This window comes from Dipodomys ordii, unplaced genomic scaffold, assembly GCF_000151885.1.
Source record: "Dipodomys ordii isolate 6190 unplaced genomic scaffold, Dord_2.0 Scaffold88, whole genome shotgun sequence".
Taxonomy (NCBI): domain Eukaryota; kingdom Metazoa; phylum Chordata; class Mammalia; order Rodentia; family Heteromyidae; genus Dipodomys; species Dipodomys ordii.
Genome location: NW_012267304.1, coordinates 7643932 through 7671118, shown reverse-complemented (window position 1 = coordinate 7671118; position 27187 = coordinate 7643932). Strand labels below are relative to the sequence as shown.

General features: G+C 38.9%; 1 protein-coding gene across 2 annotated transcripts in view; it reads left to right on the top strand.

Moving 5' to 3' along the window:
- The window catches only part of Amot (angiomotin), a 65975-nt gene that overhangs the window by 11514 nt on the left and 27274 nt on the right, over window positions 1-27187 (top strand). The window contains exons 1-6 of one of the 2 annotated variants that reach the window (XM_013025903.1): window positions 5257-5325; window positions 7116-8049; window positions 14078-14534; window positions 18308-18452; window positions 19579-19671; window positions 23891-24036. In XM_013025903.1, the coding sequence (XP_012881357.1) occupies window positions 7178-8049; window positions 14078-14534; window positions 18308-18452; window positions 19579-19671; window positions 23891-24036 (1713 nt within the window). In that variant the 5' untranslated portion in view covers window positions 5257-5325; window positions 7116-7177. Of the gene's footprint in view, window positions 1-5256; window positions 5326-7115; window positions 8050-14077; window positions 14535-18307; window positions 18453-19578; window positions 19672-23890; window positions 24037-27187 lie in introns of those variants that run through there. The other variant, XM_013025902.1, reaches the window with a different exon arrangement.

Below are 27187 nucleotides of genomic sequence, written 5' to 3'. Positions count from 1 at the left end.
GGTGGAATATGGGAGCATGGGAACTTTTAACGACATGAGAGATAGATTTCTTGGAGCTTTGGCGTTAGTTTTATTTTTGGTAGCTTTCAAAAATATTCATATTGCTTGAACAATTAATTTTAGTTGTTGGATTCTATCACTATGAAACAATTCAAAATAGTGAAAAAAGATAAATCACCAAATCACAAAGACATTTTTAAAATATTTGAAGACTATTTAGACTAGAACAAGGTTGGAAGTTGCTTTAATAAAATAGGTAAGTAAAATTTGACACATTTCTTTTAGTGGGCTATTATAACCATTGCACTGTTTGTTATGGATTTTATGCCACAAAATGGAGAAGATGCTTATAATAAATATAATGCGTCATCCTAAATTATGTGTGCATTAGTATTTCATTGCTTGGTAAAAATCACATGGAGCTGGGTGCTGGTGGCTCACATCTCTAATCCTAGCTACTCAGGAGACTGAGATCTGAGGATTGCGGTTCAAAGCCAGCCCGGGCAGGAAAAGTCCATGAGAGTATTATCTCCAATAAACCACCAGAAAATCGGAAGTGGTAGAGTGCTTGCCTTGAGCTGAAAAGCTGAGGGACAGCGCCCAGGCCCAGAGTTCAAGCCCCACAACTGACAATAATAATAATAATAATAATAATCACATGAAAATAATTGAGGAGAATATTCTGTGATATTAACAATGCTTGAGTTGATGTGTTGGGATTATAAAAATTTATTTTCTTATAAATATTTACATGCTGTGCTTATTTTACTTATAAATGAGAATAAAAATGAGTAGTATGTCATAGGAGTCAGAAGGCTAGGTAAGCAATTGTCAAACTCTTAAACTTTCCTCTTTTATGATCAATTTGATTTTATAAGTCCTTTATATTTTTTCTGATGCTATACATAATGGAATGTTATAGCATGGTCTAGTCTTCTTTGGAAATGAATGGTGTGCCAGAGGATGAAGTAAAGGGTAACTCACATCCACTTCCAAGTGGATTACTTTTGTTACCTATTAATATGTTCAAGTTAATTCTTTCAGCACACAGTAAAGGTAAAACTGACACCAAAACATGACCAAGCCTTTGAGTTACTATCTTTGATCTCTGACAGTGATGATCACTTATTCAGAAATGCCAAAGTCTTACTGTGGTTCTTGAAATAGAATTTGAGCTTAATGTAAGTAAAGGTAAAGTTAGGAACAAAGTGTTTGGCAACTCTTTTAAATTTTCTCCTTAATCTAATACAGACAGACTTAAGTAAAAGCAATTGCTAAGCTTATGTGATGGTCAGAAAACTTAGAATAGGGCCCTGGAAATACTGACCAGTAGGACATTCCTATTTATCCCAGACTGATTTGTACATCATGGCCTAAAGAAAATATTTTGGAAGGACCTCATGACATACTTGTATATATTTCTAACACCATCAGCAGTCTATTTCCAACATGACTGGGAAGTTGGTGTTTGCAACAGGTTGATAGTTTCTTAAAACCTGCGTTTCTCAGGTACCAGTGGCTCATGCCTATAATCTAGCTGCTCAGGAGGCTGAGATTTGTGTATCATGGTTCCAAGCCAGCTTTGCCAAGAAAGTCTGTGAGACCCTTATCTCCAATTAATCACAGAAAAAGCCAGAAATGTTGCTGTGGCTCAAGTGGTAGATTGCTAGTCTTGAGCAAAAGTTGCTTAGGGACAGCACCCAGGACCAGAGTTCAAGCCACAGGACTGGCAAAAAAAAAAGAATCCAGGAACAATTCACTTTAATAAATAATTGTCTTCAATGTGGAAGCTTAATAGTGTTATGTATCTTATTTAATGGAAATGCCCTTGACTTAGAAGTTATAATACTTGAATTCTGGTCTTTTCTTTGACCCCTTTCAAGCTTTCACATCTCCATCTGAGTATGAACACCACCAAAGGGTCCTCATAGTTTTTTTTCCCTCCTCTCAATTCTTTTGATGGTCAGAAAGTTGTGTTACAAATAAGTTTTTAAAAAAAATTTACTTCATGAAATTGCCTCTACATCTTAGAGAAAATACTATTTTGAAATAATAATTATAAGAATAGCTAAATTTTATTGACCTCTTACCATGGACTAAGCTATATACTTAGCACTTTACATGGAATATGTCTTCTTAATCTCTTTAAAAATCATAAGAGACTTGTATAAGGCCAGTTAATAGGCCATAGATACAGGACTTGAGCATCTGGAAAGTGACTCCAGGCCTTTTAACCCTATTATTCATAGAAAGTTTAGAGAAACATGTATAAGAATGTATTGTATGTCACCCAAAGGAAGTGTATGTGTATCCTGGGTTGCAAGTTTTCTGTAAATGGTACTGTCTAGGACACCTTAATCCACAATATGGACAAACCTGAGTATGAGAATTCACTGGGCCCTTTCCACGTTTTTTTGGTGTTTGTAAGAAAAAGTATGCCTGAGAGAGAGAGAGAAAAAAAGAGAGAGCGGAGAGAGAGAGAGAGAGAAAGAGAGAGAGAGAGAGGAAGTGAGAGAGAGGTTATATACAAATACATGGGCATGGTTGCAACGAAATTCTTTTTTGTGTGCAGGTTCTGAGGCTTCAACTCCCGGCCCAAGTTCTTTTGCTCAGGCTAGCACTCTATCACTTAAGCTACAGCTTCACTTCTGACTTTTTTGGTAGTTACTTAGAAATGAGTCTCAGAATGCCCATCCTGGCTTTAAACCATGATCCTAAGATCTTAGCCTCCTGAGTAGTTAGGATTACAGGCATGAGCCACTGACACTTGGCTACAATAAAAAATGTTAAAGTAGCTGTATCTTATTTTCTGGGCATAAAATTGTATGCAACAAATTGTCTAAGATTCAATAGATCTAATTTAAAATTTTCTAAATGTTGAGGCAAAATAGGAGGAACATACATAAAGATCTAATAAGCATATTACAAAATTTGTTTGAAGAGTGGAAATTTGATTTTTCCTGGCCATCTTGTAATGTTGACTTTTGGGGGACTTGACTTGGGACCCAGCTAGTTGCTCACTAATGTGTTTGGCTTAACCTCTCAGGTATACTGGGACTGGCCAGTAATGGAGTAAGAATTTAGCTTTGCTTTGCTGTCATCTTGTCATAGAAGAGCTGAATAGATAGATTAATATTTGTTCTTTTAAAGTAGAACTACAGATATCCTTTCTGTTCTTATCAAACTTCCTAAAGGAAAGCGTGTTTGGACAGGCGCAACAGGGTTATTTTATTGCTTGAAGATGATGTCAGATCCCTGGAAGTGGCATGATATTAAAGCTGTGAACAGATTAAAAGTTGCAGAATTCATTCTATTTTAGTTCTTGTGTATGACACGAATCTTTACCTTTCTCTAGTAAATAAATCGAGTAATGTTTTCCTTCTTATGTGACTCCTCACATGTACATTAACATAAAATATTTTAAGAAAAATAGCAACAAACTGGACAGTACTTTGCAAAGGTTTATCTTGGTCTGATTTATTTTCTCCTGTGAAATAGAAACCAAAAATGGCCTGGAATGGGTATGGGAGAATTGTCTATTTAGATGACATAACGTGAATTGAGTTTTGAAAAGGATGTGGAGAACAGACAAAAATTAAGTATAGATAATGAGACTTGGGACAAGTTGAGTTTTCCCAGTCTGGTTGTCAGAAAAAAGATAGTCACAATTATCATGGAGAATCTAAATAGTTCTGGAAAAGTATTGTGCATTGGTTTCTCTCCAGGGCTCCAATTTTTAAGCCGTGGGTATTTTCTGGTGTTTCGGTTAAAAAACAAATGTTCTGTTCAGAAGTGGGCAATAGGACAGTAGTTATTGACCATAGCTTTGTTTATAATTCAGCTTTGATTACAATATGAAGTTATTCCTTTACTTTGAAATTAGAGGAGGGACCCCTAAAATAATCACCTTGCAGATCAGAGGCAATTTTGCTCTTGATCATGCTTATCAATTAGTCAAAATAAATTGGAAAGACAAGATTCCTGGGCTTGTTAAAATATCTTCTCACATTATTTTTGACAAGATTATAAGGAAATAATGTTAAATTGATCACTGTGTGGTTTTGTAGATTTATTTTAACTTGAAAAATGTGGGCAAGCTCCCCAAATATAAAAGTGCTCTTGTGCTTCCTTTGCATTGCCTTGATCCTCTGATGGAAACTCTGGTGTGGATGACATCCTTTCCTTTACATGGTATTTATGAGTCAAGGCTTGGCCAGGACACGATTCATGTGCATCTACCTAAAACACAAACTTCCACATTTTATAACAATTTAGTTGGACCTAGAGGGCTTTTCAGTGATTCAAAGTAGAAATTGTATATGAAGATTGTCTCAAATCTATATTCTGTGGGGCATTTACACCTAATCTTCATAAATAAAAATCTTGTAGATTCCTTTTGCTCAAACCCTGGGGCCAAGGAAGAGCTGAGAAAGCAAATTAAACATCTTCTGTTTGGAAAAGAGTTGCTGGTTGGATTGAGAAGGGCAGTCAATTTTCCTACTCCACCAAGAATGAATGGGCCATTAATCAGTTTAAGAGATTGTAAGCCCCATGAGGGCAGGAAGTGTATCTTGTGTATCTCTATATTCCTCATTATGTCTAGAATGAGGCTGACAAATGTGTGTGGAATAGTCAATATGCAATAAATACTTAATGACCTGGCTGAAGTTTTGTTTTTCTTCTGCCCATTTGGGGCTGAGGCAGTCAAATTGGGAGTTTGGCAATGCTTTCCCTTTGACCAAAAACCTACCTTATGATGACTGCTACCCTTTGTGGAATGTGGGTTGGTAAGCCTTATGAACTTGCCCCACAACCAACAGCAATTTGTGGTTGTACCCTAAGGTAACAGTAGGTACAGTTTTTGTCATCACCCAGTATTCTTACAGAGATGGTTTTCCTGAGTCCTGAGGCTAGGACAGAAAGATCCTTTCCAGTGTGAGAGCTCAGCTTTTTCGTCACCTGGAATCTGACATGACCTCCTGAACACAGCTGCAGGATAGTGAGGTATCTTTCCAGCCCTAGTGGAGATGGACTCTGCCACTCACTTAAAAGCCAAGCATCACGAGACAATCATTCATTCCATTGGAAGGAGTGGTTTAGTTAACTGCTGGCTGTTGGTGGCAACATAGAAACGACGTTTTTATTTCTCCTTCCCTCCCCCTCCTGAACATTTCAGAGTGACCAGTGATTGGACTCTTGGCGGTGCTTACCCTGAACCTGAGTGTTAGGGGAGAGGGAATCTGCTGCTGCGGTTTCTGGAGCTGTTCATAAGCAAGAATTCCCTATCCTGATCAAGGCTTTAAGCCTAAAAGAAAGCAGAAATAGGTATGGATCATCAGTGTCTGTGTGTGCATGTGCATGTGTGTGTGTACAAACCTGTGTGTTTGCCCACCTGAGTGCCCTATGTGCGTGCTGGATGGGGTGGGTTTGGCACGGGAGGGGGTGGCATCCCCTTCTGGATCTAGGGCAACTCATTGTCTACATTTCTCTGCCTTGCAGCTGAAGGTTGGAAGGGGGTTTTGGTTAGAAGAAAAATAGTGTCATAGTCACCTCTTAAGTGCTAGGCATCAAGAGTTGCATGTTATGCTTGCTAGTCTATCACAAAGCCCCAATTTGGGAATTCAAGTACAGAAACATCAGGGTATCATTAGGGATGAAGGATAAGGGAAGGGAAAAAGGGACTACAGATCGAGTTGCTCAGCCTACTAGTGCTTGGCATATACTACTCAAAAGAATAGGGGTATTTTGGTATGCCTACCTAGCTTGTGTGAAGCCTTGGTTGCATCCTGAGTACTGCTAAATAAATAAGTAAATGAACAAATCTAAATAAATAAATAGCAAAACACTAGTTGAAGGTTGAGGGACCAAACTGTTCAATAAAACAATTGTAAACTGAAGAAGATGATCACCTCCATGTATTCTGGGTTATACTCTGTACCACTAAGGAGATTGGTTTGTATTTCCAGAGAGTTTGGAGACGAATTAATATAGAACTAAGTATTTGTTGGAAGTGATTGAGGATTCTAGGGTTTTCATCTAGAAACCTGGGGCTGGTTAGGTTGACCTTCATTGACTTTCTATGATATCATATCCATTCTTACCAAATTACTTCAGCTTCTTAGAGTGAAAGTTTTCAGAATGTAATATTAGTATTGAATTTCAGTACTTTCCATGGCAGATTACAAAGAATTTTTGTTGCCAATGAATGTACTATGTATGTATTATATATCACTGATAGGAAAGGAAGTACATTATCGCCTACCATTCATTTTTTCAGAAAAGAAAATATTAGTCTAGGAAAGAGGAATTACTTGTTTAGGTTACTAGCACACCATAGTTTGATTAAACTTTGAAAGGATGACCTTTTTATTTTTCAAATTCTTAATGTCCTCAGAGGCACACTTCACTTGAAAGTGGTGTTTCTTTATGGCCCTCCTACCTGATAATAACAATAAAGTACTTTCATGGCTTTGATGACTAAAGGAATATTTGCAACTACTCTCTGACCCAAGCTATTCTTGTATTACGCCATGGAGCATCAAAAATGGACTTTGAAAGAAAATCTTTCTTTTTAATACAAAAGATACATCTTATAATCTATGAAATCTGAGACAAGCATTTGCATCTATGCAAGGATTATTTCTATTTGGTGTAAACTAAGCTCTCCTCCATCAAATGCTAAACTCCTTTACAAATACTGCTTATAGAGTAACTTTCCCCAATTGCCTCTTCTTCCCACATAGCCACAAGACTGGGATGTTTTAGTCTAAATTGTGCCTAGAAATGAACCTTGTATATAAGGACCTTGGAAAATTAACCTATTCTGATCATGTTATTTGACCATTCCAGGTGTCCTCAGTCCTCCTAAGGAGGAACTAAGTCATGACTGGATATTTAACTCCTACTAAAAATGAGAGGAAAAAGCTCTACAACCCCAAGTTCCTCACTGTATTGGTATTACAGGCAGTAATCCCAGCAATTGATTGATTACTTTTCAAGTTCAATACTCTGTTTCTGCAGTAGAAAAGTCCCTCCAAAACAGTTATATTTATCCCTTTAAGAGGATTGATTTATCCATCAACGTGGGTGTTAAGCTTCCTGTTTCCCCTTCCCAGGTCAAGGGCAGCCCAAGTGCCCAGTTTCTCTCTCTCTTCACAAGGCACCACCTGCGACAGAGATGAGAAATTCTGATGAACAGCCAAGTGGAGGAACCACAGTATTGCAGCGTTTGCTACAAGAGCAACTGCGCTATGGCAATCCTAGTGAGAATCGCAATCTGCTTGCCATACACCAGCAAGCCACAGGGAACGCCCCTCATTTCTCCACTGGCAATGGGAACCAAAGCCCTCAGAATGATGTGTTGAGTCCCCAAGACCATCACCAACAGCTTGTGGCACACCCTGCTCGACAGGAACCCCAGGGCCAGGAAATCCAATCAGAAAATCTTATCATGGAGAAACAGCTGTCCTCTAGAATGCAGAATAATGAAGAACTCCCGACCTATGAAGAAGCCAAGGTGCAGTCTCAGTATTTTCGTGGCCAACAGCATGCCAGTGTTGGAGCTGCCTTCTATGTCACTGGGGTCACTAACCAGAAGATGAGGACCGAAGGACGCCCATCTGTTCAGCGGCTCAATCCTGGAAAGATGCATCAGGATGAAGGACTAAGAGACCTTAAGCAAGGGCATGTCCGCTCCCTGAGTGAACGCTTAATGCAGATGTCACTAGCCACCAGTGGAGTTAAAGCCCATCCTCCTGTTACCAGCACTCCCCTCTCCCCACCACAACCCAATGACCTCTACAAGAATCCTACAAGTGCCAGTGAATTCTACAAGTCCCAAGGGCTACCTCCCAACCAGCATAGCCTGAAGGGCATGGAACACCGTGGGCCCCCACCAGAGTATCCTTTCAAGGGCATGCCATCCCAGTCTGTAGTGTGCAAGCCCCAAGAGCCAGGGCACTTCTATAGTGAGCACCGCCTGAACCAGCCAGGGAGAACAGAGGGGCAACTGATGAGGTATCAGCACCCCCCTGAGTATGGGGCAGCCAGGTAAGATAGTTCTCTTTCTGTCATTTCCTGACTTCATCCCCAACCAGCTTCTGACGCTGTGTGTTGGGAATCTTAAGGGAAGGAATGAGCAGGTGTATGGTATAACAAACTCTGCAATGCATGGCTCCCACTCAGCTGAGCAAATTGCTTGTCACTCTTAATTTCTAGTGTCATCAGCCATAGTTAGCACTCTATTAAACATTCCCTTGACTTTCTAGGTTGGACATGGCCTCGACTACCTAGAAGTGTAAAGGCAGTCTTGATTTTAGCAGCTACTGGCTCTTTTCTCCTAGGATATTGAAAGAAAGGTGAATGTTTCTCATCTGAGTTATTAAACATTTTCTTGGGAAGCAGTAACAAATTTATCTTAGATTTTAGTTTGTAGCATCCCATTACTTCCAAGCATTCCCCTCCATACATATCTTATCACTTACTTTTACAAACAAATCTGTTTCAATTAGTTGTGCTTTTTCAGATATTGTGATTCTTTTGTACATTAAATAGCCATATACTATGGGGGAATTATGTACATGGGTAGGTTCAGAATATGACTCACCTTGTTTTTCTTGAGGTTCTTATAGTCTAGACTGCTTTGTCTTCTGTAGAGTTTGGTCAATATAGTTCACATCATGGGGCAAAAGGCTTAAACCATGGGCAGTGATGGCAGTTATGGATGTTGTTTGTGCTCTCTGCAAGGGTAATGATTGTTAGCCATAATATTTGAAGGCCTAGGTGATCCATGGAATAGGTCTATGATCTCTTTGATGTCCATCTCCTCTCCTTACTCTTTTGGGATAGAAGGTCTTGGTTTGAAATCACTTGGGGTAGAGTAGGGTAGAAGTCAGAGAAGTCACCTGACATATCCTGATAATTCATTCTTCCAGATACAGATCCTGTTTTTTAACCAGAGGCAATTGACTTTGGGCTCCTCCTCTAACTTTGCTGATCTAGGATTTTTTTTCTTGCTTAACCATGTTGATCTTCTAACCCTTTAAAGGCAGCTTTCAAAGGGCCCAAGCCCTAAGTTGTGATAAGTGTGTTAGAACAGGAAATGACATAAGCAGAGAGGCCATTCATATTTAAACTAGAGCAAGAACTCCATTCCCATCTGCCCAAAGAAACGGAAGACACAGGGAGGGAGTGCTCTGTTGGACTGAAAACTTCAGAGGAAACTCATTCAAGCCAGAAAAATATCAAAGAATCTGGGGGATTTTGTTTTGCTTTTCAGATCAGTATGGAAGAGTCTGTGGGACTCCCTCTCATACTGGGATGGGCTTATGGTTTGTTGCCTTGTGGGAGGGGCATGTGTTGGCTGAGATGTGGAGCAGAAGCCAAAGCCTGGCTCAGCATATGGCCCGCCTTCCCAGGAAAGCTATTTTCAGAACTCATTCACCAGTATTGTTTGAGATCTGAAATGACTCCCACAGTGTTTGAAGCTAGATGGAAAAGCCCTTTGATCTGCCTAAATAAATAATGAGACAAAGAGCTTTTCTTTTTCTTCCCATACTGATTAAGTCACCAGAGAAATTTAGTTTACATATATATTTTTTTCTAGGAAGGTATTATAATTATTCTTCTTTTATAGATTATTATTTAGATTATTTGGATTTTTAGATTATCACTCTTCTGTCCCCTGAAGTGACAGAAACTATGCTGACCTGTCCTTTTTTTAAAGGTGCTGAGAATCTAATCAAGGGCCTCAAGCATGCTAAGCAAGTACTCTACCAGTACACTAAATCCCCAGCCCTTGTTCAGTATGATCTAATAGTTCTTTTTTTATGGGACAGTAGCTGTGTGATTGGTATGCTTAGTGAATAATAAAACAGCCCAAATCTGTGTATAGTTGGCTTGAAATTTTGGTCTAAATCAAGCAACTAATGGTTGTAAGTTCTTTTGCATATACTGTATGAGGGAGTGGTACCTATTGACAGATTCCTGGCCAGAGGTGGTAGTTGAACAGCTTTCCAGAAGTATACTACTTTTAGGTGGTGACACAGTTTTCCTTTCTTTTCTTTAACAGATTAACTATACACCTTGGTTTGTGAATACCTTTGCAAGTAACTACTGCTAGCAGAAAAGAATTCAAAGGCTAAATTCTTAAACTACAAATTGGAGATCTGTATGCAAAACAAACTTTTTGAACTGATAATTTAAAATAAAACCTTGTTTGCCTTTAAGCGTGCAATGCTGGAGGTTTGCTCTTAAAATGAACAAAATGTTATAAACAATCCTTTGATTACTTCATCTTCCCTATGTCCTCCTTCCTACTTAAAAAAATATCTTGAATGTGTGGAGCTCCAGATGAAAAACAAGGCCAAGCCATTTGAAGAATTTTTAACTTTTTGATTCTTTGTCTAAGTGGTAAGGCTTTTGTGGATTGTGGTTTATATATTTATCAACTGCTTTAAAAAATTAAGTCATTTCTGTTTATAAAGCAGCCACCTCTTTTCAGTTGTTGAAATCATGCCCAGATCTGAGGTTTCTTGAAATCCTTGTTGAGTGGAATCTCAGGGTGACCTAAGTTTGTGGTTCAGAGCAGAGCTGGTTGTGCAAGACGAACCATCCAGAATTTGCAGTCCTCTCCAGGATTCACAGATTCACCAACTCAGAGCCTGGAACAGGCACCGTTTTTTTTTTTTTAGTGGTGAGAACTTGGCTTTGGGCTGTTAATGGTACTTGCTTTAATGAGAATGTGTCTGTGGGGGGGGGCAGTGTTTCATACATGTGGAAAGCTGTGTATGTGTGTGTATGTGTTTTCTCTGTGTGTCTGGGAGTGGAGGTGTGAAGGCTCCCAGGCAAGGAGGTGGTAGCAGGATAGAAGGTGCTGTGTCAGCTGGGTTGAGTGGATTTGACTTTCTCTTTGTCTTTACCAGCTGTCTCTAGAAGATTGTTTCCCCAACCCATCCCCCACACACTCTAACTCCCTTGGCTTTAAGGACATTGATTTTTCCCAGTGATCTCTGTCTTGTATTAATGTCTATTTCCTTATTTTCTACAGAACACCAGGGCAGTGGCCCAGGTAGTCTTAGTAAGGAGCAGGTTGCAGGGTGGGGAAGTATATGAGGAAGCAGATCAGATCTTCCCTGATATCTTATGATTCTGTGGTTCTTTTGTCTGCTGGGTGGCTTGTTCTTGGTTATAATGTGTCAGTGGGGATCATTTCCAGCTGCTGTGTTATGGAAGGACCTGAAGAGTGTGCTGCTCAAGTGGCTACTACTTTTATTTTTACTGCCATTTCTCTTTCTGTTATTATTTTTTAATTCTTGAGTGTATTTTTACTTCCTCTGACATCCTCTAGAATTCTCTCTCTATTTCTTCAGCCCCCTTTTCTCAGAGGGGAATTCATTATACCATTAAGACTGTCCTGTTTCCAACTGATAGTGGGTGGATGCTGAAGCCCAGATGGAATTCTTTGCTGGAGAGCTTTTCTTTTGTGACTGCCAAAGGCTTTGCTTGTTTGCAAACCTGCCAGTGATGAACTTCCTTGGTTTTTGCAACAGCACAGTGCATTGAGATATACTTCCTTTTCCAGCTTGGGGAACTGAGAAGGGCTGCATCTGCCTCATCTCTGATTATCTTCATACTGGGCTTATCTAATCTAGAACCACTCATCCAGGAAACCTTGTAGTCTCCTCCTTTCCTACGCTCCTAGGAGGCTGTATACTGTCCAGGGCCTGGAAAGGTCTTTCAGCCTCCAGGCAGGAGGAAGACCAGTGGCTGAGTCTAAGAAAAAGTCTTGGTTTTCTCTGTGGGATCCAGGGGAGCTGAGTAGAAGCCCAGTCCAGAAATGGGTCTTTAGTCTTTAAAAGTGAATACTTCCCAAGCATTTGCTTTTCAAATTCTGAGAATAAGGATGAAAGTTAATACAGTAATTTTTCTTAAATTTTCAAAGCAGATCAAGCAACATGAAATTTAAGCCCTCAGTTTCTACTTAGGAGATGCAAAACCTCTAGCAAATCCCAGCACATTATATTTGAACTCTAGGGATACCTATAAAATTATAATAGCTCTTACTTCAAGAGAACAGAGCACAGAGTCCATTTTAAATCTGAGAAAATTGAAGGCCCATAGAATGGAAAATGGGACCTATTCTTCAACTACATTTATAAACAGTCCCCAGGCTTTTAAGAGGACTGAGTGTTTTGAGCTCTTGGAAAGAAAGATTAGGCATGGCAGAAAGTTTCCAGTTATAATCATGTCAATTCTTCTATACTCAAGTAGCCTTCATGTCTTCTCCAAAATTCAGCAATTATTTTAGTGACATGAAGTTGGGAGAATTCAGGTACAATGGAAGCAAACAGGGGCCAAGGAACAAAACTGAAGGTATGAGCAGGATCAATAATTTTGTGACCATCTAGGTTATAGAGTGCCCATAGCAAGTGTTTGGAATCATTTTGTAGCTATAAAAAGCCCTTAATAGTCAGGAGCTCTTGTGGAGAAAAAAATGATCTACAATGGTATTTGGAGTACATGGGGAAGGGATGTGTTTTAGCATCTGGAATGCCATTTAAAAAGTTAATTGGTCCTGGTAATTTGTCCTAGTTCCACCATGAATTTTAAGCAAATTAGCATAAAGAATAACACATAAGTAAAATGCTAACAAGGTCAAACTATCACTAGTAAGAGTCAAAATTACTATTGAACTAAAAAATGTGAAGAACCTAGTATTTTTAGTTTATGTGTATCCTCAGGAAATAGGCTCATGCAGATTAAGTAATTTGAACAAGGTTGAACAACTAGTGAACAGTAGAAAAAGTCTCTAAACTCTCCCCGTCAGGATCCAAATCCATACTCTTAGCCATCTGTCCTCATTGGATTGAAAAGTGTCAACTGCAGGACAAGCATCCACAGGATATGAGAGCAAATGAGGTTAGCTGGGCATTGGCTGGAGGGGATGAACAAGCTTTTTGTCTTCAATAATCATAGATAGTTATTCGTGGTAGTGGTCATGGTGGAACTTTGTCAACGGTAGGTTGAAGATCTAAGATTCAACATACAGAAATCACTGCATTGTATCTCAAAAGGCTAGAAAATGGCAACTGGGAAACCATTACTAATTCTCTCTATCTAATACTTAGAAGATTGGTTACTTGTTCTAGGTCTTATTTTCCCCCTGTCCAATGATAGAATTTGAATAAATAAGTTTTAAAGGCTTTGTCAGTCCTTATATTTTACAATTTAGAACAAGAAGAATAGTATGCGTTTCCAAATTGTAATATTATTACTACTAATGGGCTTCATAAAAAGATCAATAACCACAAAATATTTACTAAAAATAATAAGTATTTGATGTCAGGTGTATACCTTTGAAGGCCCATAGAATGGAAAATAGAACCTCTTCTTCAACTACATTTTTTATGAATGTATGAATTTTCACAGGTAGTTGCAGATAGGAAGATAGTGGGTTTTTTTTGTTGTTGTTGTTGGTTTGGTCGGTTGCAAGGCTTGAACTCTGGGCCTGGGCACTTCAGCTCAAGCTGAGCACTCTAACACCTGAGCCACAGTGCCACTTCTGGTTACTCTGGTAGTTAACTGAACATAAGAGTCTCACGAATGTTCCTGTCCAGGACTGGATTTGAACTGTGATCCTCAGATCTCAGCCACCTGAGTAGCTAGGATAACACGCGTGAGCCACAGGCACCCAGCTGTAGGGTGGTTTTTGATGGTTTGTTGAATTTGAATATTTATGTATGCTGGACAGCATATAAAATGTTATTTCTAACAGATTTACTTAAAGCAATGAAGTGAAAATCACTTTGTCAAGGAATCTTTGAGAATGCCTAAGCAATGAGTATACAGACATACATACATCTTTTAGATTTTTACCAAGTGATCTCAGGGATCATCTGGTTCTATGAGCCAAGAGATCACATGTCTGTTTGTCAAGCAGAGTCATAAAAAGTTGGGCTGGGAATGTCTAACTCTTGTCTATTCCTCATTTTTCAGGTGGCCTCGTGGTGCTTCCTCATGTAACATTCTTGGGCCTCAGGAGAGAACTTAACCAAAGTTTGCCCTTTGTGTTTTTCAGGCCAACACAGGACATCTCGTTGTCATTGTCAGCCAGGAACTCTCAGCCTCACAGCCCTACTTCTTCTCTGACATCTGGGAGTTCCTTGCCCTTGCTGCAGTCTCCTCCATCTACTAGATTGTCTCCTGCCCAACACCCCTTGGTTCCAAACCAAGGTGACCACTCAGCTCACCTACCTAGGTCACAGCAGCATTTTCTTTCTAGTCAGGCTCACCAGGGGGATCATTACCGTCTCTCCCAGCCAGGCCTGACTTCAGCACAGCAGCAGCAACAGCCAGGAGAAGCCTACTCAGCCATGCCTCGGGCTCAGCAGTCTGCTTCCTATCAGCCTATGCCAGCTGACCCTTTTGCCATTGTCTCACGAGCTCAGCAGATGGTTGAGATCCTCTCAGATGAAAACCGGAACTTAAGGCAGGAGTTGGAAGGATGCTATGAGAAGGTGGCAAGACTGCAGAAGGTGAGGCTCCCATTGTGGGACATTAAGAGACTCCTTTAAATTTTATAAATTAGTAGAACTTAATATTCCTACATTACTTAGAGGGTTGAGGAGATTTGATATCTAATGGGGTCCAACTTTGAAACAAGCCTCTGTCTATAGGAAAATTATATTTTATAATTATATTAGAAGGAAAAATTACATAGCTTCTTCAGAACCCTTTTCCCCAAACAAGATATAACTGATTGTTCTACAGTTTTCAAAAGCAGCAATGGTACTTCTTCATACTGGTGAATCTATGTCTTGGGAGAACTTGGCAGCATTTGAAACACTTAGGTATTGATTCTGTTTTCCCCCATTTAAATATAAAACCATAGTTCATAATTTCTAGAAAAATTTCCCCAGTTGAAGTTGGTGCCTGGCCTGCCTTGTTTAGGAAAGGGTTCAGTGAACACTTCCTAGTGGGAGTTCTTGGTATGCTTTTTCAACACAGGACCTCCTCCCTCCTTTTGCTTTGGTCCTTCTCCATAGCTTCAATTTAACATCTGCTGTCTTTTTTTTCTACTGTGTGTGGGGGGTCAAGAAGGACTTAGCACCACAGCTGGGTGACAGGTGACGGCCCTAAGCTAAGGAAATAGAAAAAAGAGTGTGTGTCCCCAGTTCACATTCTTCCTGGCCCCCTCTTGTCTTCTGCAGCTGGGAATTTAACCCTTACATGCCCCAAGCTAGGAACTTTAGGTCTTCGCCTCTAGTGACTGTTGGTGAAAAGAGGCTTTGTCTTTGGCAGCTTTTTTTTTTTATAGCTTTGTCATTATGGAGTGGCATGATCTCCCTGCAATGTGCACTGTTGAAAGAGGTAAGACTCTGAAGATGGAGGAGAGAAGGGCAATTGCCTTTGCATTAGTCAAGAGCACAGTCATTACAGGACACCAGAGGTGGCAATTTCATGGGCCTAAATGATGCTTTGAATTTGCCAGTACCAGATCTGTGCCCTAAAGTAGAAAAAGGCTTGTAATCAGCAAAGTAGTTCTATGTGGCAAAACTTCATCTTCTCATTTTTTTCATATCTAGATGGAAGCTATGGGGAAGGGGTGCAAAAAGAGTGGTTTCTTTTTGTTCTTCTGAATTTAACTCTACCATTGTCCCATATTATATTGGCACAAGAAATTCTATCCACATGTACAAGAAATGTATGGGTGACTAGATTTATATAGTTAACATCCTTCTCTACAGTCTTAGTTCAAGGTTACCTTGGCCCCATCTTTGATGTAATTAATGATGGCTCTTTACCAAAGAATCTATTTGGTCATTTTAGGGACTAGAGTGGGAGACAAGGAAGAGGATAAGAATAGCTTTTCATTGTTTTTTGTTTGCTGGATGTGGAAAGTTGATACAAATAAGTACCATTGGCACTGTGTAAGTGTCAGGAGAAATGGGAATCTGGGCCAACTCTGAAGTGGAAGGCAAGTACAGGTAATGGTAAAGAGGAAAAAGAAAGTGGGAGCATAAGGTAGACACCAGATGGTTCTCGAAATATATTACAGTACCTGATGTTCATGATGGTAATAAGTAAACAATGTAAGTCTAGAAGTCATTGTCATCCCCCCCTACCCACCCTGCCCTGCAATTTCCCAGGCCAAGCTAGTGGTTCTGTCACCCTACGAGTTTTTTTTTTTTCCTGGAACACCATATTGATTCATGTGTGGCTTGCCCTGCCCTTCTTTTTTTTTTTCCAGGACTGAGAACCGAACCCAGGGCCTTGCGCACGCCAGGCGGGCGCCCTTCCGCTGGGCTAAACCCCCAGCCCCTGCCCTGCCCTTCTGAAAGGGATAGTATCTTCACAAAGATAGAGAGAAATGAGTACCAGGTCTTGGTGTAGTAGTCTGAGTACCTTGGTAAAGGAACTGTCTTCCAGATGTGGCATGTGTGAAGAACTAGGACACAAGGAAGTGGGAAGCCTTCGTCATTCTCTCAAGACTATGTAGAGCAATGAGCATCATGCTTACTTTTTGAAATGAAAATATTTTTTTTCTCCACCTAGTACTTGAATTTTATGCCAAAGCTTCATCAGGCACAGGCATGATAGATCTGGCTCTAAAGGTCATTCACCAATTTTCACCTTTGTGCTGCTATTATGGTGCCATATGCAAGGAGCAAAACATTTCAAGTCTGCTTTTGTCAGTGATATAAGACTTATTTGTTTGAAGGCACTGGCAGGATTTTGGAGATGGGGACAGGCTGAACCTGAGTTGTTTGGTAACCTTACCTTTCTCTCCAATTTCTCACTGGGTACCTGGTATTTCTCCCCACAAAGCACCCTGAGCTTTGTGTAAACATGATAGTAGAAAACTGAGAAGAAATGCAGAATGGTTGCAGGAGTCAAGCTTAATTTGAAAATTGCTTAATAGGCCAACAGTTTATTTGTCTTATACAAATTATATGCAAATAATCTTTGTTTTTTATGTGTGCAGTGGAGCTCTACTGATTACAGAGACTCTGGAGTCTAATTTCTTGTTTTCTAGCTGATTTTAGCAGGACCTTTTACCTTAAATTTTATCTTTTTTTTGACAAGATCTACAGGAGTATCATAAAACACAAATCTAATCATGAATTTCAGCTAAAAAAAGTTCACATGCCTCACATGAAAACCTTTTAATGATCTGACTCCATCTATCTTGATTGCCATATTTCTCTAGCTTCCCTCTGCCTACCCCACAGTGTCCAGCAAAATGAGACTACTAGTCATTCTGGGAATGTATTTGCTCACTCAGAATAGAATATCCTTCTCCTCACCTCTGTCCATTGAAATCTGACCCAACATTGAGGATCTGACTCTAAATGCCACCTCTCCCTGAAATCATTTTACTTTCCTTCTCCAACCATGAATAACATTTATTCATTCTTGATGATTTATAGTACTATTAGCTCTTTTTATGATTTTTATAAGCATACATTAATTGTAAAGGAGGGGTTTATTGTGTCATTTCCATACATTCATACAATGTATCCAGATCAAACTCACCTTCCTCTATCACACTCCCTTATGCTACTACCTGCTTCTTTTGCAATGTCAACAGATCTGGATAAACAATTTGGACCATCTTAAAGGTATATCTTGACCTCTGTTCTTTGATTTGAATATATTCAAAGCTCCTTGAGCTTGAGGATAATGTGACTATAATCATTCATATTTCTACACCCCAGTTAACCAGTTTTTAACTGGGTTCTTGATTAAATGTCCCTTAAATTGAATGAAATTATACTTCATGACACTAAAGTTTCAGTTTTTTAAGGATTATCTCTGCCTCTAACTTACTCTTGGGAAAGGCAATTTTACTTTCACTTCATTGCGTAGGCAGATGTCAGGGTAACTTGAAATGAGCATGTGAAAACTCTTAGAATGCTCTGAAATTTTTGCATACAATATACATTGTTATTAACATTTTCAAAGTTGATAAATTTGTTTTCAGAAATCATTTATAATCCTATTTATGAAGTTTATACTATCTTATCACTTTCTTTGAAAGTGGAAACTATATAAATAGGTAGAGCAGGATAGTTATAGCAATAGCCTTTTCGGAAGAAATCTCATGAAATAATGAGTTACTTTGCTGAACTTGTGGTTGAACTTGGAAAGTCATCTTTGAAACCTTTACTTCTGTCTGTGTTATGCTTGAGGCCTGGCCATTTGTAAGCCCTGGCAGAAAGTATCACTGAGATTTTGCATGTTTCCAGACTATCTTCTCCATCAACATTCTACCATCATCATCACCATCTTTCTTTATTATGTTAAGGTGGAGACAGAAATCCAGCGTGTCTCGGAGGCATATGAGAACCTTGTGAAGTCTTCCTCTAAAAGAGAAGCTCTGGAGAAAGCCATGAGGAATAAGCTGGAAGGCGAGATTCGGAGAATGCATGACTTCAATAGGGATCTGAGAGGTAAGAGAACAAAGGGGCTTTACTTTGTAGTTCTTTTGTATAGACTAGGCTGTCCTCAAACTCATGGTCTTCTTACTCCAAATCCTGTGTTCTGAAATTACAGACATAGAGCACCATACCAAGCTTTTGGCTTTATGTTTCTGAGATAGTTACAAAGTAGTGATAGAAAGGGCTGAGGAAGGAGTCAGTCTATTTGGGTTTGTACAACCCATTGGTAGGGTCAGAAAAATTATAAGACCCATACCAGGATGGGGTGTGGGTGTGTGTGCGTGTGTGTGCGTGTGTGTGTGTGTGTGTATGAAATAATAGTTTGAAGATGGCTGATCTAAGTGGCAGTTAGTCATGACTAGGGAAGTTTGAACCCACTTGTCCACTCCCATGATTTGGTTCAGCATTTCTTCCTTTATAGATCTATCAGGTATGCCTTTTGCTTGTACAAGCTTTAAAATAGCAATGCTGTCTGTTATTTTTAGGCCTTATTTCTCCCTTTTTATGTTTGTCCTCACTTGATATTGAAGAATCTGGGAAATATTTCTGCTTTAAGCCATCATCAACACTGACCTTGGGAATATTTTCTATTTAAAATTTTAATTATCTATAAAATCAAAGGGCTTGGTCTAGATGCTGCCATGATCCCTAACTTGATGATATGATTTTAAGAACTTCTTTTTTATATTAATATATTTTATTGTAAAGATACTGTACAGAGGGGTTACAGTTATATGACTAAGGTAATGAGTGCATTTCCTATCAAGCACTGTTGCCCCCTACTTTGTTTTTCCCCTACTATCCCCTCCCTCCTCACCTCCCCAACTCCTTAATAATAGTGATATTCTTTTCCTTGGTTAATGTGATGTATGTTTATATGTAGTCAGGAGTGGATTATTTTGTTGAAATTTAAAGTTCTGTACTTAGGACTAACAATGTTAAGTAGTACTTCCTTGATCCCTGCCATATTCTAGTATTGTTTTGAGATTCATATTTGTAAATCTAAGTTTGTGTCATTCACTTTCATTTGACAAGAAGATACTGGCTTGTTTTGTGAAAGGTCAGTATTTAGAGGGCAAACATCATGTGCTTGGAAGTTTTCATTTGAGGCCCTGTTGATTGTCTCCAAATTCCACAGAACGTCTAGAGACTGCCAACAAGCAGCTTGCAGAAAAAGAGTATGAGGGATCAGAGGACACAAGGAAAACCATTTCTCAACTCTTTGCAAAAAGTAAGTCTAAAAGCTCCCATAACTGGTATGAATATCTGATGGCAATGAGGTATGTTAAAAGGTTACACAGTTCTCTTTAGCTTTTAAGGACAACCAGAACAGAATAAATGTCATTTAGATTTTTCCCATTATTCAAGCATGAAATTGGAAGCTTCTGTTCTTTTCCTCGTAGGTCAGGGGTCCAACTTGTGGCAACATCTAGTTATATCAAATGGTTGTCTCTGTATTAAGTCCGAGAAACCCCTTAGAATTCTTGCTGTTATCATGGCTAGCTGAAGAAGAGATATTAGTCTACATGGGTTCCCTCAGCAATGAAGGAATTTCCTTACTTGGTTACATACTCTGGTAGACATGGGATGAATATACAAGCCTGTTGATTTGTGTTTGGAATCTCCAACCTGTAGCCAGGGCTGCCTTCGTTAAGTCCTTAGTTATATGATATCATTATGCATTGGCAGACTGCAAGGGTGGGGTGGGTAGGACACTTCTGTGTCCTGAATTAGTGATTCTGATTGTAGAGTTGCATGGTATGAAGCAGAGCAGAGCTATGTCTTCTTCATTATAGTGTTTCTTTTGTCTGAAAATACATCTAGGACTGTAACAATGAATTAATTCTCTTCTTTATCGGTCCCTAATGGACTCCACCCAGCTAGACAATGCCCAATTCTTTCCAATTGCTGTAATAAAAGCAGCAATAAAAACTTCATAGTGTATTGAGTCCACAGGGAGAATGAGTTAGGGGAAACAGATGAACTGCTCTCATTTCTCCAATGCCTGAAGTTGATTTCCCCTGCCCCCAGCCTTCCTCACTGTGCCTCTTGCTGTGTAGTCTTGCTTGGAAGGGACTTGTCTTCCATTTTTGCTGGGCTGCCCAATGACCATTTCAAGTCATTTCATGCAGCTTTCAGGTAGCTTTTACAAGTTTGTTTGATCTTCTGTTACAATATTTGCCTCTCTGCCTGGGTTTCTGTATTGTACTTTCATTCCGGAACTGATTTTTTTTTCTTCCTGTTTGCACTAAGCCTTCTGCTCCTTTTTCAGTAGTCTTAGATTAGAGTAAAAAAATGTTGTTTTCTCGTGTCATCAGTGCCTTGGGTGAATTGTTGTAAAGTTGCATTTGTGGTGTGGCAGTTGCCCCAGAAGCAGAATGAGGGTAGCAGTTTCCCAGAACCAAGCAAAACATAGGGATTCTTTCCTTGAATCTGCTAGTTTTTACTCTTCTCTGTGTACTGAGGGTATTTCAGGTGGCCTAGGAGCTCTATCACGGTCTTTTAAAATGTAGTGATTTGCTACATCAAACTACGTGAAGATGGTCTGTTAATAGTCATAGAACTAAGTGGGGAAGAGAGCATGACAAGGCCCTGCAAGGTCCCAACTCAGGCAGAAGGAAAATAAAACTGTTGAAAAGCTTTCTTGGAGAGTAAGCTTCTGCAATTCCAGAGAACACTAGCAACTCAACCCAGAATGTAGTTGAGTATAATAGAATAAGTTTTGTATAAACCAGATTTAATTATGGACTCTACTCCTTAATTACCAATTGTGGGACCTTATGCAACTTAGTCATATGTGTGTTTTCTTATACACAAAATAAAGAAGAAAATTATAACTGCCTTGTGGTTGTTCTGAGGATTAACTTAGTATAATACTTGGTATATAGTAAGTATTCAACAAATGTTCAGTTCTTTCCAAGATACATCTGTTCAGATAGATGTACATGAAGTCAAGGTGAGAAGAAAAACAGAACTGCCTCATTGAAGGGTCTTCTACAACGTAAGGTTTAAGGTCTTGAAGTTCTGTGCTAAACCTCCAAACTTATATCCAAACTACTCATCTTCCCATTTGAGTTTTTAGTGTGAGGTTTTATGTAGTAAGAGGAAAAAAACTAGAATGGCATGAGATATACATACACAATGGTCCTTTGTAGCTGCGATGTGATATTTGATACATTAAAAATACAGAATTGCTACTTGTAAAGGTCTGGAGAGTTACCTTCTCATTCTAAAAATCAGTATAAAAACCTGTCACAGCTGGGCTCTGGTGGCTCATGCCTGTAAACCTAGCTGCTCAGGAGGCTGAGATCTGAGGATCATGGTTCTAAGCCAGCCCGGGTAAGAAAGTCCATGAGACTCTTTATCTCCAATTAACCACCAGTAAACTGGAAGTGGTGCTGTGGCTCAAGTGGTAGAGCGCTAGCCTTCAGCTGAAGAGCTGAGGGACCCAGCATCCAGGCCCAGAGTTTAAGCCCCACGACTGACCCCCCACCAAACAAAAACCTGTCACATTTCAATGAAAGGCTTCTTATGAAGCTGTACGTTGTCATTAATCATGGTAACGATAATTATCCTTTGTATAATAAGTTCCTTTAGTGTTTCATCATATTTTCTAATGTTTCTTTTATTTAAGCAAATTTATTATCTTATTTTGGTTCTTAAAATATTATGTGTTAAATAAGAGGATTAGTGCCTGAGTTATAATTTTCACCACTAAAAATTCTGTTTTTTAAGAAATTGTTTAGAAATTCCACATCTCTATGTATACTACTCACTCATCTGTTCTTACATGCTATTTTTACAATGAAAACTCTTAACATGCTAATTGTGATCATTTTGAATTGATCATCTAAGGTTCTGATACTTGCTTTGTCTATTCAGATTGTGTATTTTACATTGCCTTATTTTGTCATTAATGAGTTATGGGCATGATGTATAGGGTAAGCGGAACTGTGTATATAGGTATTTGAGTAATATCTGCCTTGTATGTTTGTTCAGAACATAGTTTACCTCTGCAGTATGGTCTGTGATCTAATAATGTGGGGCAGGAAGGGAGAAAGCCATGTACTATGATTAGGTCTCAATCTTTCAGAGGTCTTAGGCATCTGAATTGTGAGTTTCACCGATATTTCTTAGTTTTTCCTCCCAGTGGGTAGTATAGGATGGTCAGACAGTGGTTAGATTTGAATTTTCTTTTTCCCACATGACAGGTTTGAACAGGCTGGAATTGGGTATTACCCTTCCCCCAAACTAGTTAAGTGCTGAAAAAAATTCAAAAGTTTAGGTTCTGGTTAAATAGTTTCTCTTGGGGCATGTCTTGTCAAGAACAGAATGCTGTGGTATCTTTCTTAATGGTTACTTTATCCTCCCTCCCTCCTGCTGATAACAGGGCCATTTTTCTCTGATTATCACTGTGAGCTCCTGGAGGCTAAACTCAGCAAAGCACGAAGTTCTACCATCACTGGATGGACTTATCTCTCAGGCTTGCCCACACTGAGCCTCCAACAATTCATTAATTATAGTTCAGGTTCAAGCCTGTTGCTGGTTTTCCTAGTTTTGTTCATAGGAATCTAATCACCTAAATTGTGATTCTCCCTGTCTACCTGACTATTTCTCCAATTTTGAGTACAGAGGTTTGCCTTCTGAAATCACTTTGCTGATGAATCTAAGTAGAGTTGTCTATTTTTCAGCTCATCTTTTTGGTCGTTGTTAGGATAGACATTTAAATTCTAAAGTCTTTCTGCCAGATCAGAAACCAGAGGTTCTATTATTCAGTATTAAAACCAAGGAAAGGTGGTACTTGGGATAATGTCCATGGTCAAGTCAACAAAGTCAAAGCAGGGCAGGTATTAAAGTCAAAGTCCTTTTTAAACTTTTTAGAACAGATTCAGACTATATTTATTTAACCATCTTGGTATATCATCTCATCCAAACATTGACACATTGTATATTCTCATAAAAGAAATACCACTTCAATCAAGTGCTTGATTTTATCTGAACAGAACAGAGTTTTGCAATGAATTATTTTAGAACTCTTTAATTTTCTCTGCTTTGTTGGGTCTTTTCTCTTTCTCCAATATATTTATAGAATGAGGAAAAATAGGGAACTTTTTTTTATTGGTTTTGATTGCTCTTTTTTCCAGTGCAAAGACATTTTGAATAAATAAAGTTGAAGAAAGGAGCTTATGTTCTCTATTTAAGCATTTTGTTTTTTCCCTTCCCCTCCCCAAAGTAGAGAAGTGTATATACAAGATGCAGGGCACCAACACCAAATACAGTGAAAACAAGGGTTATACCGTGGGGGAGGAACATACAAAGAAAAAAAATCCTCTTCTGATTTGTTTGTATATAGAACAGTAGGCTATCAAATAATATGTTCATCAGTTTTGCTCAGTTAAATCTTTGAGCCAGTTCCAAGATGACAGTATTGACACTACATGTTCTGACAGATAAAGAAAGCCTGCGGGAGAAGGAGAAGCTGGAGGTGGAACTGGCCACTGCCCGTTCTACAAATGAGGACCAAAGACGGCACATTGAAATCCGAGACCAGGCACTGAGTAATGCCCAGGCCAAGGTGGTGAAGCTGGAAGAAGAGGTATGTTTTTTTTTTTTTTCAGATAGCCCAAGGGTCAATGAGCTAGGTAATGAAGAGGACTGTGATTCCCATGTTGGTGAATTTGCAGATTGTATGCTCTTTCAAGTAGGAAAGTAGTACCATCTTTTACTCCAGTTATAGTTGTGCTGATGTGAGTGAACTCTGATTTCATTTTCCATCTCTGAAAGTTCCTTTATTTTGCTCTAGAATAGGAAATCTCCACAATCAGGACAATTTTCATTTGCTCATTTGTGTAATCTAAGTACTCTCAAATTCTTCCTAGTACGTAGCCCTGCCTTAAGCCTGTGACAGGTAAGTAGGTAGGTAGGTAGGAACAGACAGGCAGATAAATAGAATGTCTATCATTTAAAGCTTTATTTTGGAAGAATTAGAAAATGAGTCCAGATATTTTAAAGTGCTGCAAGTATCTTGTAATTAGAATGGTGCTTTTCTCCCATGCTCAGTGGGAAGTTAGTCTCATAATAGGTCAAATATGCATCTTTATGGCCACACCTTTTCCTTTTGGATCTGGCAGATTCATTTGGGAATAAAAGCACTCTTGGGAAGTCTGGAACAAGATATGACCCAATTCACAGTTACAACAAGAGAATACAATGGCCAAGATCGTTGCTGTGGCTCAAAGACTAGTTTTTAGAACGTAATTATGTGGTGGGGGAGAACTTGTCGAGTATTAGTATATCAGAACGGAGCCTTCCCTTGACAAATACAAGAGCCCTCAAACTATTAAGCTTACAATTAAATATGTATCTGATTAGTCTCCATGTAGTTGTTACTCAATTGCAACACTAAACTGTATTCATGTGAAATAGAGGGAACTTTATTGCTGGGTGTGATTAATTAATCTTGCATGTCAGTTGTCATCATAATGAAGTACAACCAACTTTTAGAAGTTTTGAACATCTGGGAATGGGTGTACTCTAGCAAATGTTGATGCTAAAGTGTAACTTGGTTAAACAGTCACACCATATTAAATTCTACTTTAAAATTCGAGTTATTTTAAGGGAAACGAGCCTCTATTTTAGCAAGTCAAAAGTTTTATGAACCTGAGACCAAATACAAGTGTTAATCCCAAATGGCTATTGTATGTAAGGTGTCTTTCCTGCTCTTATTAGTTTTCTGATTCCTGTCCCCAAGTAAAAGTAGTCCTATTTTTTAGATCTCCTGACTTACGAGTTCCTTCTGCTTTCCTTTTAAGTGCTGAAAAGCTTATTGGAGTTAGGTTATGGGCTCTTAATTTACCAGGAGGAGTGCCCCCATGATATCCTTTAGCCTGATTTGCATAAATGTTAACTTCAGGTTGTTTAACCTAAAGTATTAATATCAGGCAATGTCTTGCATCTTCACTTTACTATCTCAGAAATAAGTAGGTTGCTTCATTGAAAAAGGAAGCCTTGTATCTGTGTGATGTCTTTAGATACCTTATACATTAAAGTCTTATTCTTTGCAAGAAAATTATACCTACATTAAAAGTATGTGTGTTTGTGTGTGTGTGTGTGTGTGTGTGTGTGTGTGTGTGTGTGTTTAGAGCTAAGGGAACTAAGAGATCTGTTGGTAATTACATGGCCACTGTTGGGTAGAGCCAGAAATAAAACTGGTATCTCATGACTCTTTTTCTTGGGCCCTGCTGCCTGTCTGCAGGTCTGAATCATCCTTTGGTTCAATTCCCAAGAAGCAAATGTGGGCCCCTGTTCAAATTTAGAAACCTCTGTATCTTTTTACATTATTCTTTATTGGCAGATAATAGTTTCACATTTTTACAGGGTGCAGTGTGATGTTCTGATATATTTTATATATTATGTATTACGATCAACTTAGTATACTTAGGTTATCCATCATCTGAAAGATCTAGCATTTCCTTGTGATGAGAACATTCAGCATCAACTCTTCTATTTTAAATTATGTAATATAGTGTTAACTATTTCCTCTCTGGTTTGGATGTGGCCTAGTACCCAATATATCTCTAGACTCTGTATCCTGGCCTTTGGCAGTTTGAGTTTCTACCTTTACTATTGCTGTCTTAAGCTGGAGGTTCTCTGTAATCACAATGCCCTAAACTATAGGCAGAAATGTTTCATCAGGTGCACAGAAAACTTTTCTTCTGAAATAAACTCTTTCAGGTTCGTTGCAGATGCTTTCTTGGTCCCTACTTAGCTGATGTACATGGATGTATCTTGTTTAGGGTGGGATGGTTCATAACTAGACATATTTTCTTTGTGAGTCACTGTGATCCATGACTCAACACCCATCAACAGTTTATTAGAAACTAACTAGTAACAAAGTCTGCAACCTTCTTGTCGTGTGTCTGAGGATACATTATAGGAGATAATTGGTTATTAACCATGGAAATAAAATACATGTAAGAAGAAGAGATTCATCTGTAACTCTTAGTGAACATTACTTGTTAAAAGTTACCTGATGTTTCAGTCCTCTGATGCTTTACTGAGCATTGATTGAAGAGATTTTTAGTTGTTTCTCAGGGCTTTCCCACAAAACATGTAGCTTTACTATTTTAACAAGTTCTAAATAATTGGATGGATTCCAGTGAATTGTGTCTATTGACTAGATATCCCACATGAGCCTTTCAATTATTGTTGTTTTTCATGTACTTCAAACTTTCACATGGAATCAGACAATTCTGAGTTGCTATTGCTAAAAGAGGTAGAAACATTGCTTAGGAGAGCAAGATAAAATCTTCTCTATACAGCAGAGTGTCACAAGACTCATAATGTCTTCCATTCTGAACCCAAATCAGTTCTCACATAAAGGTTATGGCATTGTATCTCAGAAAAAATAAACCGATTCTTTTTCTTTCAGAAAACTTTTTTCCTACTATCAGAGCTGGATTGACTTGTTCATGGGTAGTATTTATCCTATCTCTCCTATCTTGTTCAAAGGAAAACTTTCTGTTCTTGAGCTTTGTTCAACTCATCCCCATTACATCCCAATCATTTGGAGGTAAAAATGTCTAAGTATAAAACATTAGGTACCTCCATACTGCTTTCCAAAGTGGTTGAACAAGTTTACACTCCCACCAACCCCTATGACCCAGCAATCCCACTTTTGGGCATTTACCCAAATGTTTACAAACAAGACCACACTAAAGCTACCAGCACAACTATGTTTATTGCAG